The sequence below is a fragment of the Patiria miniata genome, unplaced genomic scaffold (assembly GCF_015706575.1).
Source record: "Patiria miniata isolate m_02_andy unplaced genomic scaffold, ASM1570657v1 HiC_scaffold_6, whole genome shotgun sequence".
NCBI lineage: Eukaryota > Metazoa > Echinodermata > Asteroidea > Valvatida > Asterinidae > Patiria > Patiria miniata.
The window spans coordinates 14,180,576-14,200,461 of NW_024037073.1; the positions used below are offsets into that span (position 1 = coordinate 14,180,576).

General features: G+C 41.6%; 1 protein-coding gene across 2 annotated transcripts; it reads left to right on the forward strand.

Annotated features, from left to right (window-relative positions):
• Positions 1-3,757: 3,757 nt before the first annotated feature.
• Positions 3,758-15,309, forward strand: LOC119743430 (acyl-coenzyme A amino acid N-acyltransferase 1-like). Of its 2 annotated transcripts, XM_038219829.1 has the most exons (8): positions 3,758-4,157; positions 8,066-8,326; positions 9,250-9,419; positions 11,486-11,599; positions 12,530-12,622; positions 13,351-13,449; positions 13,800-14,004; positions 14,488-15,309. In XM_038219829.1, the coding sequence occupies exons 1-8, from the start codon at positions 3,839-3,841 to the stop codon at positions 14,592-14,594; spliced, it is 1,368 nt and encodes a 455-aa protein (XP_038075757.1). In that variant the 5' UTR covers positions 3,758-3,838; the 3' UTR covers positions 14,595-15,309. The 2 variants fall into 2 exon arrangements, with proteins under 2 accessions (XP_038075757.1, XP_038075758.1); XM_038219830.1 differs by lacking the exon at positions 8,066-8,326.
• The last annotated feature ends 4,577 nt before the right edge of the window (positions 15,310-19,886 follow it).

The window sequence follows — 19,886 nt, forward strand, 5'->3', positions numbered from 1 at the left end:
TCAAAAAAATATAGCATTTGTCAAATGAAGTATTTTAAGTTAAAAGTTATTATCTGGGAAACTGTGAGACTGAGACAACGCTCAATATCTCGTTTAAATATATTTGTTTGTACCATGTTTCATAATGACAGGTCTTTCCCGAACGCAAATTGTGCAAACCTTACTTTTGAGTAAGTATTTTACGCGTACTTGCTTCAGTGAATCCTAAGGAACTCTCGACATCCAGAGTAGCCGATCAATATTGTACCAAGAGATAAACGAGGTTGCATGGGGCGTCGCGGGGGGGGGGGGGGGGGGGGGCAAGGGGTACACAATGACGAAATACCGACATTCTTGATTTTGGAAAAAAAAAAACAAGTGCGAGTGCACAGTAAGCCCTGGCCGTGTTGCAAGAAGTCTTGTATGAAATAGATAAAAATGATCCCTGCCAGAGCTTGAAAATGTTACGCCGAAAAATGCGACGCCGATGGCACAGATGAAACGCCATGACTTTGGTCAGTTTACGGGGACAGACAGACCGACCGACCGACCGACAAACCACCACGTGACAAATTGAAATTCCTACCGGAGCTTCAAAATTGTGCCCATGATTTTGTTTTTGTGCGTTTGAGTCGTTACTTACTGCAGCATTCCTTTCGCAGAGATACGGTGATTTCACGCACGCATTGTTTAGCTTCCAAATCCACTCTCCACCAAGGGTTCGAATCCCAATGATTTTTATGTACAATACGTAAAGCAAAGTCAAGTTATTTCATTGAGAGCGGTGTCTTTTGGATTAACACAAAATATAGCCCTTGGAGTACCGGAAGGGAAACTAAAGAATGCGGAAATAACACTAATAATTACATCAATACTATTGCTGGAGGTTGTCGTTTGCGACGATAAAATTATCGCCCCTGACTCGGGTGAAAACCTTACCGGGTAAAAACTGTAAAGTGTCTGCAAAAGAGACAGTGCCAGATGGTGTACAGTCCCATCTCAATACGGGCGATTCCCAATAGTGCGCCTCCAAGAGTTTGCAGCGCGTTGGCCAATCACAATGCGCGAAATCAGTCGACCTTTTCCAAACGGGCGTTGGGTCGACTGATTTTGCGCATTGTGATTGGCCAACGCGTTGCAAACTCTTGGAGGCGCACTATTGGGAATCGCCCGTATTTAAACAACACGCCAGTGTAAGATGATGAATCAATACATTCGTTAAATTAAAGGAAAAACAATCTGACTCCGTTACCGACTCTCATTCCCCAACCATACACATTTATTTTGTGACAGCGACGGGCAAGGGCAGTCTGGGATAGCCGCTTGCAGACAAGCGTCTATGATATTTTGCGATTTGGCGATAAATTTTACAAATTATAGCGTCTTGACATCCAGATTCTGACCATTCAGCGGGCGCCTTCTATATATATCGGGTCTTCCGTAATCTGTTGTTGCATTACAAAAACGGTGCACCCAAATATTGACTAATCAACAGTTTAGTCTACATAATTCCACGACGTCGCAGTTTCAAAGTCAGCTCCGATTGGCTGGCGCGCGGGATCGCATAAAATGTGCATGCTACCAGACTGAATATTAAATTTTAATCCTTTTCTTTTGGGAGGGTGGAGGGGTTGACCCTCGTCAGCGGCGTAGCTAGGGTTCTTATCCTGAGGGGGGGGGGGGGGGGGGGGGGTGAGGTTACAATGGAGGGGCGCCCAAAAATATCATCCGTGCTGAAAGGTAAACAGGGTTTTTTTCCCAATGAGGGCGCTGTTCAAAACCTTAAACAATAACTACCGTTCGCTCGTACCCCCCCCCCCCCCCCACCCTGCAAACAGGACGCTGGGAAGGGCTGACGAATTAACGCTCTGATTGGATAGATTTTGCGTGACCTGTGACCTGCAAGTCATCACGACCACGACCCTGCAAGGTTTGAAACGGCCGTTAAGACTGAGTCACGTCATTCATCTCTCTTTTACTCCAATTCATAAATGCGGCGCCCTTTTTGGTTGAAAAGCATAATAATGTAGGAAAATCTGTAAAACTTATCTGTTTTGTAAATTTTCAACTCCCGTCAGTTGCCCAGGCTCGACGTTTGGCGAATTCACGAAGGGTCGGAATGCATATCATTCGACGCTCAAAATTTGTCCACATGGTCCGCAATGAAAAAGAAATCACATCCGGTATGGTGTGTATGCATTTTTATGGCAAACTTTTCGGATAGTATTTGCGCGCATTGGCTAACCGCGGTCTACAGCTGCAGCCAGATGCTTTTTATACATAGGTCATAATAAATTACCCAGAATGCCATCCCAACTTCCTTCACAAGATTCTGTGAAGTACCAACCTCGTTCCCCATGGGTACGATCGCGCTGCGCCATGTTGTTTCCAATCATGCCTTGCGCGATCTTAAGGAACGCGCACGCGCCCCTGGAGTCGAGGCTGGTGAAGTACATATACCCTTCCCAACGCCCTGTTTGCAGGGCGGGGGGTACGAGCGAATAACTACCGCTATTCACTTTTCAATGACGTTAAAATAAACAGCCAAGTTCGCGAAAAAAAGGTTTTGGTGAAAAATACGCACCAAAGTCGCGGAAAAGGGTCTTTATGTTCTTCCAGCTAATCGTGGTAACTCATATGGCTCCGCATGCCAAATTTCCAGTTGGGGCGACTGCGGGGGCGAGCTTTTTATGGGAGGGGGCGTACGCCCCCCCCCCCCCCCCCCCCCCCCGTTGCTACGCCGCTTACACCCTTTGCCGGCTCTTAGATCCGCTAATGACCGCGGAGCTCATTTTACTCTTCATTTGAAAACCATGGATCTTCCTGAAAATGGCGCCGGTGGCGTATCCAGCCCCCCCCCCCATTTTGTTCCGGCGATATTTTGCCCTTTTTAAACGAAAGGGCCAGAACGTGCGTCGGTAGAGTGGGCGTGTGGGGAGTGTGTGACATAACATCCCCACATTTTTTCTCCGTTTTTCAGTGCCACTGAATACCTTTTGGTTATTGGGAATTTATAAAAAATGCCTCAAAATCCGCATTTTCTTTTTTTTACCAAGAAAAAGAGTGGGAGATACATACCCCCCCCCTCCCCTTTTTCCTACCAGAAATGTGGTGGCGCCCTTGCCCATGAAACTAGCACTGCACACCAGGATGACCGTTTTAGCCGATTTTCGGCTAACTTCGACATAATTTTTGTTAAAAAACGAGTTTGACAGAAAATTTGACAAAATGGATTTTTTGGCAGATTTCTGGCAGAATTCAGCAAAAATGGTTATTTGACAGAAAAACAGCAAATTTGAACAAAAAAGTGTACATTTGTTTAAAAAAGCTTCAATCCTTCCAAACAAACCCTTGCATAATGGGACAGGTTGGCTGGTCTAGGTGCTGAGGTTCACTGGGAAACGGCTTCGTCGTGGCCGGATCCGCATTTTGCCCGAAATTTACTAATAATTTCACAACATCTTTATGTGACTAGATTGTTTATTATGTAATTTGAATCTTAATTAAGGCAATACTACCAATCTGCATGTTTATAGTGTATTTCGAGTAATTCTGGGGAATTTGGCAGATTTTTGATAAATCTGACAGATTTTTGATGTGCATTTAGCAGAATTTGGCTCTGACTGTACGGCCACCCTGTTGTACATGCAGCGTAGCTAGCAGACAGATCTAGTTTGAACTTTGAGTAAGTAGCAAAGCTACGCGCGCTCTACGCGGCGCTCTACCATCTTTGGTAAGTAGTGAGCGGAGGTGACCCGCGGCGGTGATCCCAAGCGAAGGTCACCAGGCACGGCCCACCTGGACCACGACCATGGTGTAGGTGTTTGAATAGGACAGCAACTGTTAGAACGGTGGAAAGATGAATGGTTTCAGACATGCCACCGTGATAACACTGAGAACATGTAGGCATAGGCATAGTCGTATTGCACTGCCACTGCAACGTTACGTACGAATGTGTGCTAAAAACATAACAAGCATTGCGGTCTTTCCGCCGTCGAGTTTCATAGACGACACTGTGTCCGTCGTAGTCAGTGGTTTGGCACCGAACACTCGCGTTAGCTTACGGTCAAGTGTGCAGGATAGAGACAAGGTTTTCCAAGCCGTGGGTCATTTTGAGGCTGATCGGGATGGTAAAGTGGACCTTAACGCCCAGCAATCACTGGGTGGTAGCTACACAGGTAAGATTACATCACTCATAATAATTTTAATATGTCCAGGAAAGCTTCCATATCTAGCCATCACTAATTTTTGCCTTCAGAAAGTGATTTGTCCTAAAAAGTAAAATGTTCAGACCAGTCTCATACTAGGCATACAGTTTGTGTGCAGGGTGAAAAGTGATGGCCAGATGTGGGAATCTTTCCAATTTGAAGTGTGGTAGAGTGCTGTGGCCATGCATGCGTGGTTGGATTCGTGGTCTGTGAATAAAGCTGCAGGTTGTGGGTCCAAGTCCAGCCTGGGGTCATGGTGCGTGTGCCCTTGGGCAAGGCACTTTGTCACTTTAATTGCTTCTCCCCACCCAGGAGTAAATGGGTACCTGTGAGGGTAGAGATGGTTCGAATTCGCTTCCTTGCACCTAATAGTATCAGGCTGCATCGAGCTGTATACTCCCTAGGGAGCTGAGGTGGTATTTGGAATGTTTCATGGGCCCAATGAGCAGGGGTAATAATGATGTAGCGCCTTGAGCACCAGTCCTGGCGGATACGTGCGCTTTATAAATACCCACTATTAAAATACCTGTAATCGTCATTTCGGAAAGATTTCCATATACGAAGTTCACTCAACACCTTGTGTACAAACCCTATGAGATTGGACTGAAAAATTCTAAGTGTTTTCTAAGAAAATGCTTGTATTTTCTCACTGCTCAAATTGACTTTGATGACATGAAATTGCTATCTGGGGGCTTGTTAGTCAATACAGAGGAAAATAAGTGAACTTCGTATATGGAAATCTTTCCGTAATTTCTTTGCACAATGGGACTAGACATCCGTCATTAGGGAGACATTTTCATGTCTCCATAATGTCACAGCCCCCCCCCCCCCCTTTAGAGGCAAATTTTGCTGTCGCAATTAGATTATATTTGTTGCTCGTGGTCTAATTAGTAAACATACCGAAATTTGTGGGAAAAGGGCAAGGTAATATTGGGTTTGGGCACATTTAAGTTTGAAAATTTTTGTACAAGTCTATATGGGGATATCTCCCAAATGTCCAATCCAGGGTAATTATTATTATTATTATCAATACTCGGAGCGTTTACAGTTGGTGCAAAAGTGGAATATGGTTTGTTCAAAGAGCAATAGAAAGTGGTCCAAGAAGGCGGTCTTCTACTCAGTGTTGGAGCAAAGGCTTTGACCCTCAAGGCCAAGGCCAAGGCTTTGACCCTCAAGGCCAAGGCTTTGACCCTCAAGCCTCGAGGCCAAGGCCAAGGCTTAACCCTCAAGGCCATGGCCCTGTTTTATGAAATGACCACTGATATAGAACTAATTATAGTCACATGAGTGACACATCATCACGCAAGGGCGGATCCAGAACACAAGTTTGGGGGGGGGGGCAAAGAAATTTTGGTCCCCCCCAAAAAAAAGTGGGTCAAAAAATTACGGCTTGGGCTTCGGGGCCCGCTTAAGGGCCCCGAAAAAATTTTGGATTCGAGATGCTCTGTGGTGCAATTTGAGGCAATTTCTGACCACTTTAACCAATGTTTTTTGAGGAAAAGATGGTGGTGTACTCATTGCCTGCCTTTATTACGACGTCACATTAAAAAAAATGGTTTCGGGTTTTTTTTTGGGGGGGGGGGGCATGGCCCCTTTTAGCCCCCCTGGATCCGCCCTTATCATCACAAATCGCTTTTTACGAAGAACAACATTTCTTTAATTGCAATCAACATGCTCGCATAGGCCTACACCGTTTTATGACTGCACTGTATCTATTAAAGTATAAGTTCAGGTCTTCAATATGGTTTAACTAAACAAATTATGATTTACTTCTATATCGACACACAATTCTCCCAAGTGTAACAAAAGGGGGATCCGAGAAACTGATTTGGGAAATTTTTATTTGCTGGCCCAACATGGTCAGAAATATCAGCATTATCTAAAACAGATATATGCAAATCTTTAGCACTTATCAGGGAGACATATACAACCAATCAGATTTATTCCGTAGTTATATGCAATTAAAGTGATCATCTCATTAGCCCCACAAGTGTACGGAATATTTTTGCAGCAAATCTACTACAATGGCAACAAAATGTGATGCTACAAAAGTGGAAGTGTGCCCAACACACAAATCTATAGGGTGCTTCCCTCCTCCATGGTGATACGATTAAAATGGTAACAGCAAAATTTCGAACAGATTTATATGGAAAATTCAAAAATCTATGGGCCTTGAAGAGCCTTGACTCAAAATTGCAAGGCCCTGAACCCTCAAGGCCAAGGCCAAGGCTTTTGCCCTCAAGCCTTAAGGCCAAGGCCCTAAAATCCAGCCTTAAGGCAGCCTTAAGGCCAAGGCCCAGCATCAAGGCACTACATCATCTACTATAAGACAATGGAAATTGGGGAAAGAATGTTGGATCCTGCCGGCAGTTTTTTATCATTATCTCAATGATGGTCAGCCATTGCAAAAAATGTTTGAAAGACATGAATTTGGGACTTATAAACATTTCCAGTTTTGTGAGAAATACATGTATAGTATTATCGCGGCATCCCTATTATCGCGGCATGGGAAATTTCTCTTTTTGCGTTGCCAAAACTCCTTCAAGTGGCGATTTTTCACCAGGCACTAAGGACTTTCTGCTGAGTTGTATAAAAAGGACGATCAAACAATGTTGTGTCTTTCGGGACTTTAAACCATTTTTAATAAATATTAATGTTTTCCAAACCTTCCAAATTGTCCCTCACCGTGTCTGCTAATAGGTACCGTCTATATTTTAACATAAATCTTTAATGGTGCTCTGTCCATGAAGGTTCCATTTTCTGGTTCCCATTCAACAGCTGCAAACACAAAATGAAGTTGAAGGACGATATTTCCAGATCCACCGCGAAATCGTTAAAACATTAACGGGATCAAAATTAAGGACAGCGCGTTAAAAAAAAAAACCCGGCACACCGTGTAAAGTGAATGGCGCCCCCATCAGTAGACTTATCTCAGTGATTTTTGTTCTCCTTTCGGTGGAGGGGCAGGGTTTTAAGAAATCATCCTACAGGAATATAGTCTTTAATCAACTTGAACCATTTGAACGTTACAGGGAAAATATCAGACTTTATTCAGGGGATGTTTTGGTCAAACTACTATGAATATAAAAGTTGAGATCATTATAAATACCACTTCCCGCTTACCGCGATAATAGGGAGTCCACCTCCGTTATAGCACACTCCGAGCATGTCTATTTTCTCAGGCATCGTACACGGAATAAACCACACCACCGTCGGATTTGTTTATATCAATTTGAAAAGGAAGAGTTTTACAACACAAAAGACAGGACAATTCGGGAAGGTCAGTGGGCAATCTCAATTCCGAACGAGAAACGTGATAAGTACCGCGATGATATGGCAACCCATCCTACTTTGAAATGCACTTGTGTTGACTCTCCATAGACTTTGTACGCAACCCAAGAAGTGGCATCTTGACATTCTTTCCGTAATTGGGGCGACGTCTTCAGGAAAATTATTTAGAACTTATTAGGCAAAATAAAATAAAAATATGTTAAGCGTCCTGCCTTTAAAAAAAAAAGGCAGCGGGAGGCCCTTTTTTCCCTCCAAAATGGCCACCCGACTGGGCTATTTTTCAAGATGGCCGCCAAGTTTTTTTATGGCCGCCTCTTGACTCGGGAAATGACACAACAGCTTTACATTGTATATATATGGGCTGTATGCAACAGATAAAGAGGCCAAAATGAAAGCACTGTTGAAATTTATAATTTTTTTGGTTAAAAAAAGGGTGGCAGCCTCCAAAAAGGAAGCGGGCGGGGACGCTAAACATGTTTTTTTATTTTGCCTAATTTCCAATTTTCAAGCACTTTTATTCCCAATAAGAGATTTCCAACCTTTTTTTATTAATGGGGATGCTAGAAGATATGTGTTTGTTTTCTCAGGTTTGGAACCCATGGGGTTGTTTTGGAGCCTCGGCCCTGCACCAGGCCAAAAGAGGGGTATTCGCTTCGCAAAGCAAGACCTCAAGGAACCTGTCGAAATCACCTTTGCCGTGTACAATGAGCATTTGGAGTTGCCGTTGCTCATCACAGCACAACCACTGGTCGTCACTCAAACACGGAGATGGTACATGAAGGAGAGTGAAGTGGACAGAATCAAGATACACTCAGGGAAGATCCGAGGAATTCTCTATAAACCAAAAGGTTGGCTCGGATTAATATCATTAGCACAAGAAACTGCTTGAAACCAGTCTTTTTAAATCTGTCATTGTTTTGTCATTTGTTTAAATTGACACTGAATTATAACGATTAAGTAAAATACAGGGTGGGTCAAAAAGAAAGTGACCGAATTAGAAAAAACAACATTTGAAAAAGGTATGTGGCATGCTGCATTTCACAAAAATAACATAGGGATAAAGTACATGTTATTGACTAGTAACTGTGAACATTTTAATTACATGTACTTTGAATATACCCTATATTCCCAAGTTATGACTATCATAAGATCACAAAATTCAGCTGTCCACCACTGATCATTACTGTCCACCACTGATCATTAGGAATTACTATACCTCATCCTGCTCATCATGATCGAAAGCCGAACTCTCACTGGTCAATTCGCCATCACGTGCGAGGTTTTATTCTAGCTGTTTACCAGTGGCTAGAATAAAACGCGCGCGAGGATTCTCGCACAGGGTATTGCAAACGAACCGAAATAGTGAAGTTGAGCATGGTGAGTTGTACAACTTTCTCCAAAAATTTGTTTTAGGTGCATATATATATAAAAAAATTAAAAAGTAATTAAGTGTCGGCCAAGAGAAAAAGAGAAGGCTAGAGGGACAAGACAATTGAACCAGGGGACAGCAGACGAAATGAAATCACTCCGGGTGAAACTTGCAATACCGTCTTCTTACACTCTGCTCTGTTTACTTCTAACACAATCTTTGACTGGTAAGGAAAGAATTACACTGTACAATGTACTTGCATGCAGAAATCTAGCTGCACGATCCGTCCCCTACACTGCCCAAGGCCCAGACTCTGTCCGGGACTGTTTATCTGCAGCGCCCCCAACTGTCCCAATTCTTTACAACACTTTATAATATGCGTATTTTGTATTTACTTTTCAGGACCAGGTCCATTTCCAGCCGTGATCGATATGTTTGGTCTAGCAGGTGGAATCATTGAATACCGGGCAGCTATGCTGGCTTCCAAGGGAATCGTCGCCCTTTCTCTTCCCTACTGTGGTTACGAGGACCTGCCTCGGACTTATGATCGTCTGGAGTTTGAATATTTTGAGGTATGCACAGACATCCTTAACAAATATCTGCATTGTCGTATTACTTGAAGAATGTCATCAGCAAGCTAAGATCATAAAATTTTCTCTTGGAAACATAGCGCTGCATCGGTGCATCATTCGGCTGTCTAGAAAAGAAATGGTCAAGCGTCCACCCTTCCTTGATAAAGGAACACTGGTCCATTCCACAGGATCAACGGCTAACACAGGGTCTATGTCCTAGGATAATGTTGGTCAATCCCAGCAAGCTAATGGATCCAACTTTAAATCCAAGAATTTGATTTTGTTTCTGCGTCATAAGACAGTGTTGTACGAAAGCCCATTAGCGCCACTGCAAGTATATATGTTACAGATTATGTAATTCGTTATTACGGATTACTAATTCGTTATTACGGATTATTTAATTCGTTATTACGGATTATTAATTCGTAATAACGGATTATGAATTCGTTATTACGGATTATTTAATTCGTTATTACGGATTATTAATTCGTTATTACGGATTATTTAATTCGTTATTACGGATTATTTAATTCGTTATTACGGATTATTAATTCGTTATAACGGATTACTAATTCGTTATTACGGATTATTAATTCGTTATTACGGATTATTTAATTCGTTATTACGGATTATTTAATTCGTTATTACGGATTATTAATTCGTTATTACGAATTAAGTCTGATGTTCTCACACGTGGAGAGCACGTGACCAGGGGCCTATGTACATGTATATAGCGCCGCTAGGCGGCGCTATCTTTGCATACGTTTGCTTTACACCAGCACCACTCCTGTACCATACTAAGTTGCCGAGTAATGACTCAGAACGTATGAGTAATTCGTAATAACGAATTAATAATCCGTAATAACGAATTAAATAATCCGTAATAACGAATTAAATAATCCGTAATAACGAATTAAATAATCCGTAATAACGAATTAATAATCCGTAATAACGAATTAAATAATCCGTAATAACGAATTAGTAATCCGTAATAACGAATTAATAATCCGTAGTAACGAATTAAATAATCCGTTATAACGAATTAGTAATCCGTAATAACGAATTAAAAAATCCGTAATAACGAATTAATAATCCGTTATAACGAATTAGTAATCCGTAATAACGAATTAATAATCCGTAATAACGAATTGAATAATCCGTTATAATCCGAATTAAATAATCCGTAATAACGAATTAATAATCCGTTATAACGAATTAGTAATCCGTAATAACGAATTAATAATCCGTAATAACGAATTAAATAATCCGCAACATATATACTTGCAGTGGCGCTAATGGGCTTTCGTAGTGTTGTCAGTTTATACATGTACATGTGTTCTATAGTTTGTCTGTCGTTAATATCGACTGTATAACAAGAGCAGGGGTCAGGGAATTTGTGATAACCATTGTGATAACTTTTGTGGTCTTGCAGCTCCAACTTACTGCTCTATTAAACACAGAATACAGATTATCGGAGATGTGCGAAAGTGCACATGCAAAACTAAATTCCCGTCGATCCGTGACTAATAATATAATGCTAACCATAAGTGTGGAATGTTTTGTTACGGTAATAAGAGACATGGCATGGAAATGCTTCGATGATATGGATTCAGAAAAGTTTTCATCAAAGTCAAGTTTACGAGTACGCGGGTCACAGTTGTTCAAGAAGAGAATGCACAAAGGTCTCCAATTGAGGAAGCACTTCTCCCAACGGGTAATAGACAACTGGAACAACCTCCCAGCCTACGTCGTAAATGCCATGAATGTCAATCAGTTCAAGAATACCTTCGATAGTTATACTTGAAAGAATATGGATATGGGGTCTTAAAAGGCTTAAGCCTATAATTGATAATCCCATCCAATCTTATGTGTAAGTGGATGTGATGCTTGGCGTAAAATACTGCTAAACAATTAATTAGAAGAAGTACACATTGCAAGGCAATTTGACTGCTAACCAGGTTTCGCTTTAAAGCAAATAATGTTTGTCCTGGCGTAGCAGCTCCAAGGAATTGACGCCGGGTTCATTTCAGCGTTCCCTGTTTTGCTTTCTGTATTGCTTCCTACAGGAGGCAACTGCCTGGCTATCCTCGCAATCCTTTGTGCCTCCCAATGCTATAGGTATAGTAGGCACATCCTTTGGAGGCAGCGTGGGTCTTGAAATGGCGGCAAGACTTCCCCAGGTTAGTTCCAACCTTTGTTCTCTCATCTCCAAATGTTTTCATTGGTACATCAGTCTTGGTACTAATTGTGTAAACAGCAACTTGTTAAAAGGTTACTGAACCAAGGATGGCAGTTTTTGGCTTTTGTGGGATTTTTTTGGAGGGGGTGCTAATGTAAGGCCCATGAATCCTCTTGATATCACTCAACATAAAATCAAGAAGGACTCTCTTGGTCTGTTAACGTTGATAGACCAAATCCTGTCTCTTTCAATGTGAATTGCCGCTTCAAATTTATACAGGCCCACGTAGGTACATTGTAACTTGTTTAAGGCCCCTGCATGCCTTTCTGGAATATCTTAGGCGAGCCCTCAAATTAGAATCCCTCCCCGGACCGTTCGGGGTTGAGCCCGCCCAGTATGTTGAAGGGATTGGGACCTTGCATGGAACCGATCGGTCTGGATTAACTCCACCAGGCTTCTGCACCATGGCTCTGGCTCATCACAAAGGAACCAATTTGCGACGCGCTAATCCTCCAGTAGGCAACAATGACTGTGATGAGCTTCATAGAAGTTGCCGCTGGTAATCCCAGCGGGCCGAATAATCCTCCAACAATGGCCAGACTTCAGTTTATGTTGCCTATTGTGAAACCCTGAGTCACCAGTTTGGACCGATTGGGGCGTCACGCTTCAGTGACCGGGTGGCTTCTGGCTTCGTACCGATTGGGGTGAAAGAAATTAGCATACCGGACCCGGTACCCGAACGGTCTGTTATCTGATGGCTCGCCTTATGTGTAACATACATTACATTCAAAGTAACATTTTGGATTAGGCCATCCACTTTTCTTTTTTCCTCTGCGTTTCCTATATTTTTTTTCTAGTTGCCGCCCTTCCCTTGCCCCCGCTCGAGATACCCTTGACCTAATAAATGTCATAACTATTTCCCTCGTCCTAGATAAAGGCGGTTGTTGCTATTTCAAGCCTTCCATACATTTTAACTCACATGACGTACCGTGGGGGAAAGGTGCCTTCTTCGCATCCACCAACCGTAAGTACATGTATATATTTATAAGTGAGTCTTGTTGTCACACCAGTTCCAGTTATTGTCGAGGTGTACATCATTGTTGTTTTCAACGAAGTTAAATTTCACTTGCCACCCCTACTATGGATAATGAAACCTCCCAATCTTAGCCAATCAACTTCGCGTAAAGTTTAGCCTTGCTTAGCTTGCCGGCTCAAGCTAGCCAATCTCGCTAAACTGCATTCGCCAGCATTCCAGAATTTCACAACCCCAAATGTTGCGTCACAACATATTGTTAAAGCCGGCCATGGGTTTTGTTTAGGACAGTCCTATAGTGAAAACAAAGGGAAGACGGTTTCAGAAAACGAAAGGATAGAGTGTGATGAGGTAAGTAAGGGATAACTGTATGAGGAGTACGAAATCTGATTGCATAGGGAGAGGACAAGAGTTTTGATGGAAGATTGAGGGTATGAAAGAGTTTGAGTTTGGTGGTGACACTTCTTCAAATATCAAGAGTCATCATAATTATGTCAATACTACAAATGGAGTCCGGGCTTGTTATGCATGCAGTATATTCTGTTTAAAATGTTCAAATAAAAACGTTGAATTACGTCAAAACAGTATTCAAGTCTTAATCGTGGTTGGTTACAACTCATTGGATCGTACTTGTTTATTGCGTTACCAAGAACCTTTGATAAAGCAAGGGACTCCAATAAAACATTGTCCTTGTATATTGTTTTGAATTTTGTTTTCAGGACGATGCACAGAAAGGCTACGTGACCAAGGAAGGTTTTGTGATGAAAGACATCTTTAAGGAGGACACTTATAACTTACCAGACGAGGAACTGATCGATGTAAGCTCTGATTAAGGAGGATGAGATTTAAGTATTCTTGAAATATGATTTGTTTACCAAATCCTCATGTTTATTGTCTTTATCAAGATGCCATCGTTTTCAGAGTGAAACAGACTGAAACCAGTGACCGCATTTAGTTACCGGTGGCCCTTTTATACAATGCAAATGAGTGAAAAAAATCTAGTAAACTTACAGTTTCGAAAAGACTTTGGATGTGCAGCCAAAAGGTGAAGCACTTTAAGCTAAATTTGTAATGTTGAACAGCCACAAGAACATTACTGTCGTACGTCTACCTTTTGTGCACTGTATAATATAGTACAAAAACTTAACATTGGGTTTCACGTTTGTAGATGCAGAACTCGGGGGCACGTTTCCTTTTAGCCATTGGGGAGGACGATCAAAATATCCCAGCTGTAGAGGGCGCCAGACGGATGGTCCAGAAGATGCAGTCTCACAACCAGACTAACTACGAGTTGCTGAGCTACAAGGGGGCGGGGCATCTTCTGGAACCCCCTTTCCAACCTCTGAGCAGAGGATTCTATAATGCTCCACTGAGTATGTTTGTCCTTTTTTACTTATACTAAATTTTAATTAAAGTGGTTTTCATAAAATGACATCTTTAAACATCCTTTTCAAAAGTCTGTTTCGGTGCTTGCGAATTTGTCCTTGACACGACCTCTTGTATGGGGACTTAAATGGCTCTAGCTCTACTCTCGTTAGTTGGGTTCCTTTTATAATTTTCGGAAAATCAAATTCATTGTTGTATAGTTATTTCCGTTCAAATGACTTGATGACCGTCATTGCGATGAATCCAGGAATCGTGCTAGATATTTTGATGTAACAAGTTATAACAATGTTACTTTTTCCCACACCTTTCATTTTTTATGTACTGTATAATGTAGTACAAGAACTTAACGTTGGGCTTTACTTTTTTATCAAAATTTTTGAGTTTTTCAAGTAGCAAATGAAACACTCAAAAGATTTCATTAAATCTTTTAATATTCCCTTCTAACAATGACAATGTGTTTGTCTGTGCAGACCACGTGCTGGATTTCGGTGGAGAGATGAAAGCACACGCTCATGCCTGTCAGGATGTTTGGTCTAAGACTCTTTCCTTCTTGCGAAGACACCTGAATGACCACTGAAGGAGACGGACATCAACTAACATCATCGTCAAGAATTAGCAAGCTTTAAGTTCTGGTGAATTTAAACGTCACAAATCTGCAGGACTGGTGACATCATTATATTTAAAAGTTGCTCTCTTTATGATTTTCCTATTTTGAGCGTTAGCAATCCTATGAAAGAGGCTTTTAATTTCAGTTGCTTTTGCTTCTGACAAAAAAAGATGCCCTAATATTTTTGGCGGATCATGCCCCCTTTAAAACATCTTTTGTTGCAGCATATTTCTTTACAGATAATTGGTTTTCTGAATCATCCCGATAATAACAAAATTTGGTCCAAACAACTAAAGAATACCTAAAAAAGTACTTAAAGAATATAAAAATCCAAGATAATAGATATGACAATTATTTTTTAGGTCAATTTATGTTTAAGTGCGTTTCTTTTGTATGAATGGCTTTTTAGATATTAACATTATTTTGTTTTTATGTTGAATGAATCAATAATGAAACAATCATGTGTTTCTTTCAAACGTTTGGCCAAATGTGGTAGTAAAAAGTTCTTGGGTTGTCGATTTTGCCCCGAAAATTTTAGGTTGGTCAATACCCAAAAACCAGAATTCTGTTTTGGTGTAAACAACAATCAGTAATAGTCCTCCAAAACATTTTCTTTAAAAACTGCTGTTAGAAACATTTATGGTTGGAATCATAACTGAAATAAATCATTTGAAATAAAGTATTAGCCCTGTTTGCCTCCACGTTTCAATCGAAGCGCCTTCCATCATCGTCGTCATCATCACCAACGTCACTCCCGTTGGTTTTCAAACAATCCAGAGTGGCTGACAAATGTCAAAAATATGTTTTAATGAATTACATTTAATTTTGGTGTAAGGGACATCCATCTCAAGTATTATCGGTTCCACGAAGGGATCTGTCTGTATCTGTATCTGTAGGTGTACGTTGCAAGAAACCAATTCTGGCATAAGAGCAACGGGAGAGAGAGGGTGTTCGTTGTACAGTAACTTATTGAGAGAGAGGTCCGCGGCTGATGAGGGATTTGAAGGTGGGTGGGTGCCGAGTTGACAAGGTGCCGAGTTGGCAGGTGCCGAGTTGGCAGGTGCCGAGTTGGCAAGGTGCCAAAGTGACCGGATACCGTTAGGAATTAGGGGTGCAGGCCAGTAAATCGGTCCGAAGTTGCCTACGCCGGCCAAATCACGATTTGCATGCCGTCAAATTCTTCAGTATTGGAGCATTTTGAAGGCCGTGAACTTGATGATTTGTAAAAAAGAAGGTTGGAAGCCGTGCAGAGGACTGCGAGCTCGTATTTCTGTGAAATGTGGATGGAATTAGGCCCTAAAATGGCTCTATCTAATGGAGCGCAGGCGTCCATTTTCAAAATGGCGATGGGCTTCAGGACTGCTTTTACTTAGTGGTGATCATCTTTGGATGGAATTTTCTCCCAAAAGTCACTGGTTAATCCCCAGAAAATTTAACAGAAAACGAAAGATGATGAAACTTTCTTAAATGTGATGTACGTCTTGAACAACCAAACAGAGTAGGCTAGTCATATTGACCAATTCAAAAAAGGGTTTGCACAATTATTTTAGGGTGGGATTAACGATCATTGTGATGACGCTCTTAAACTTGATATCGGTAGGATGGAAGGTCATTACCGAACCTTTGCGAAAATATAATCAATTCTCAAGTGTATATTATAGTGAAGTTGTATTCAAGATCAGTAAACCTGGATGACAACGGCATTCAGCCGCACAACATTTAAATGCAATTAATAAATACCTTGGAGAGTTGGTAGCTTCTGATTGGTGGAGACTCAATCACTTGGGGTGTATTAATGTGTGATATAAAAGAAGGGCGCTTCGCACGAAAGTTATAGGCTATCACTGACAAGCGAATAAAAATTTGGCCCCTGTACCAGCATTGATCCAGCATTGATCCAGCATTATATGTAAGCCAATGATTGGCCAAATGTACAACACTCCTACGGTAGCTTGTAACAATACAGCAGTATATACTGGCTCAAAGTTGCGCCGTGTGCTTACGTAGTGCACAACGGCGCATCCAGGGAGGGGGGGGGGGCGGCAACGGTCGCCCCCCCCCCGAAAAAGAACCCATTTTTATTTTATTTTATTTTTTTATAGTAACGTCGCCAAAAAGTCATTGTGTACACCACACAAAAAAGGAACAAAAGCAATGCATTTGCCCCCGCTCACCTTGCTTTTCATACTAAATTTGGGGAGTACAATTTTTGGACCCACTTTTTCTGGAAGCAAGGACAATTTGGCCCCCCCCCCCCAAAAAAAAAATTGTGTGCTGGATCTGGCCTTGTATAGTGCAGCACGCGTAATATTTATTCCCGGTGTCATGAAAATCCGACTCCTATGAAAATCGCACTCCTTTCCCCCTATTATTGGTTAATCCCTGGCTCGTGATTAGTCACTCTCCTAATTATCATACTTACGCATGCGCAATACTACCAACGAGTCCATATTTCATGGAGTCGGATATTCACGCGACACCGGGACGACTGGGGCAAGTCATGAATAATTCAGTATACTATTCGCTCGGGCAAGTATGTTTATTCATGAGAACAGAATGTCAAGAACAATGTTGTTATGAAGTTAACCAGTTACATTAATTTAAGGGATCTTAAGGTCGTCGTCGAGCTACCGCAGTAGCATGGATAGTGATATGAGCTATGGATACAAAGATCCCTGGTTCGGAGCATTTTTACTGTTTATTTCGTTAAAAAAGTACTTATTATTTTAAGTAAGATTTGAGGCTGTGCATGGTGGAGATACTAAATGAAAGGTTTGCGGAAACACCATGTGCGAATAATTTCTCAACTAAGAGAATGGTTCTGAAAAGAACCAGAGGTATAAACTCGACGTTCCGGTCAGTATGCTCTGACCGTCTTCAGGAGAGTGAAGAGAGTGAGAGTTATTATTTTAATCAGTGGAATAACAGTGCGAGGACCCGGTCTTCACTGCGTGGTATTGACCGGGTTGGGGGATGGTCGCTGTTATGTACCTCGACTTCGGTTCGGTCCAATTAACAGCGGCTATATCCCCCAAACCGAAACCCGGTCATTACCACGCAGTGAAGACTGGGTCCTCACGCTATGAAGTAACGCCACGATTACCTTCACTTTCAGGCCTACCTATCACTGCTGGTTCTGGTTGCCGTGTCCCACGTTAGATTCCTATTTCTTCGGTTTTCCTTACTATTTCTTTCTTTCCCGGAATGCATAGTCTGTGGAATATCCCCTTGCATGTGCACAGCGAAGGTCTGGGATACAAGCAGATTCGGCGACTAATTATGCAAAACAAGACGTCTTAACCTCGAGATTCGGACCATTGAGCGGGCGCCTTCTATATCAAGTCTTCGGTAACCCGTTGTTGTATTACAAAAACATGGCATCAAAATTGACTAATCAACAGCTTAGTCCACATTTTCTGTTCGAAATGACGTTTCTAAAGTCGACTCCGCGGCCGGCGCGAGGCGTCGCATAATTAATATGCACGTTAGGATATATCAGACGTTCGACCGTGTCTCTATCCTACGAAAGCCCATTAGCGCCACTGCAAGTATATATGTTGCGGATTATTTAATTCGTTATTACGGATTATTAATTCGTTATTACGGATTACTAATTCGTTATAACGGATTATTAATTCGTTATTACGGATTATTTAATTCGTTATTACGGATTACTAATTCGTTATAACGGATTATTTAATTCGTTATTACGGATTATTAATTCGTTATTACGAATTAAGTCTGATGTTCTCACACGTGGAGAGCACGTGACCAGGGGCCTATGTATATAGCGCCGCTAGGCGGCGCTATCTTTGCATACAACGTTTACCACTCCTGTGCCATACTTGCCGAGTAATGACTCAGAACGTATGAGTAATTCGTAATAACGAATTAATAATCCGTAATAACGAATTAAATAATCCGTTATAACGAATTAATAATCCGTAATAACGAATTAAATAATCCGTTATAACGAATTAATAATCCGTAATAACGAATTAATTAATCCGTAATAACGAATTAATAATCCGTAATAACGAATTAATAATCCGTAATAACGAATTAATAATCCGTAATAACGAATTAAATAATCCGTTATAACGAATTAGTAATCCGTAATAACGAATTAAATAATCCGTAATAACGAATTAATAATCCGTTATAACGAATTAGTAATCCGTAATAACGAATTAATAATCCGTAATAACGAATTAAATAATCCGCAACATATATACTTGCAGTGGCGCTAATGGGCTTTCGTACTATCCTCATCAGGCTAGATAATGTGCATCAACTGCAAAATGTTCGGACACCAACCTCGTCCCCAGTGCTTACTTTATTTCCAACCTCGTTTCCAATAGTAAGCCCTGGATAGGAAACTTTCTTCCTGTAACCTGATTCGATACCGCAATTTGCTTATAATGGATATATATCGTGTAGTTGGCGTTATTATTTCCAACGTGCATTACGTGTTTTCACGATCATTGTAATAATAAGGTCCACGCCTTCTCAATAATACTCCTTTTCTATCCAGTTTGCTCAATATGAAATGTGATACTGCATATCAGGCGCGGTTCTAGAGTCAACATTTTTTTGGGGGGGGGGGGGTAGCAAGGTGGATCCAGAATTGTTTCAGGGAGGCGTGCTGAAATGTAAACAGGTTATTTTCTCCGGACACTTGGGCCTCTGAAAATCAAAACGTGCCATATTTTCAATGGGGAACGCTGATAAAATCCTCGATCAGGCACACTAGGCCCGCGGGAACAGGGGGTGCTGTGGGTGCTGCAGCACCCCCAACTTTTTGGATTGGGGTGCTGGAATATACTTCAGCACCCCCTACTCCCGGGCAAAAATGTGTTCCAGCCAGCAGTGTTCAACGACGATGAAATTGCGCCGCTACGCTATACATTATGCTTGCTCTACCAATATCTCCTTCGTGTTTTGCCGCGGCTAAGCGCGGCGGGGGCTGGTACAAACCAACCCATCTTCCAAATGGGGGCGCTCTTCAAAACTTACCATTATTATGTATACTACAATTATTATTATATGGACAATTTCACGGCGCATTGTAATGGATGTTGAGAGGGTTTTCTTTGGTGGGATTGATGTCAGAAGAACTCTACAAACACTTCAAATCATTGCTGACAAAAAAAAATTTCAAAAAATCCGCCAGGGAGGGGGCAAAGTGCCCCCCCCCCCACACTGGATACGCCACTGATAAAGATGCATTTGGTCTTTTAGTCTTTTATATTTGCTATTCCC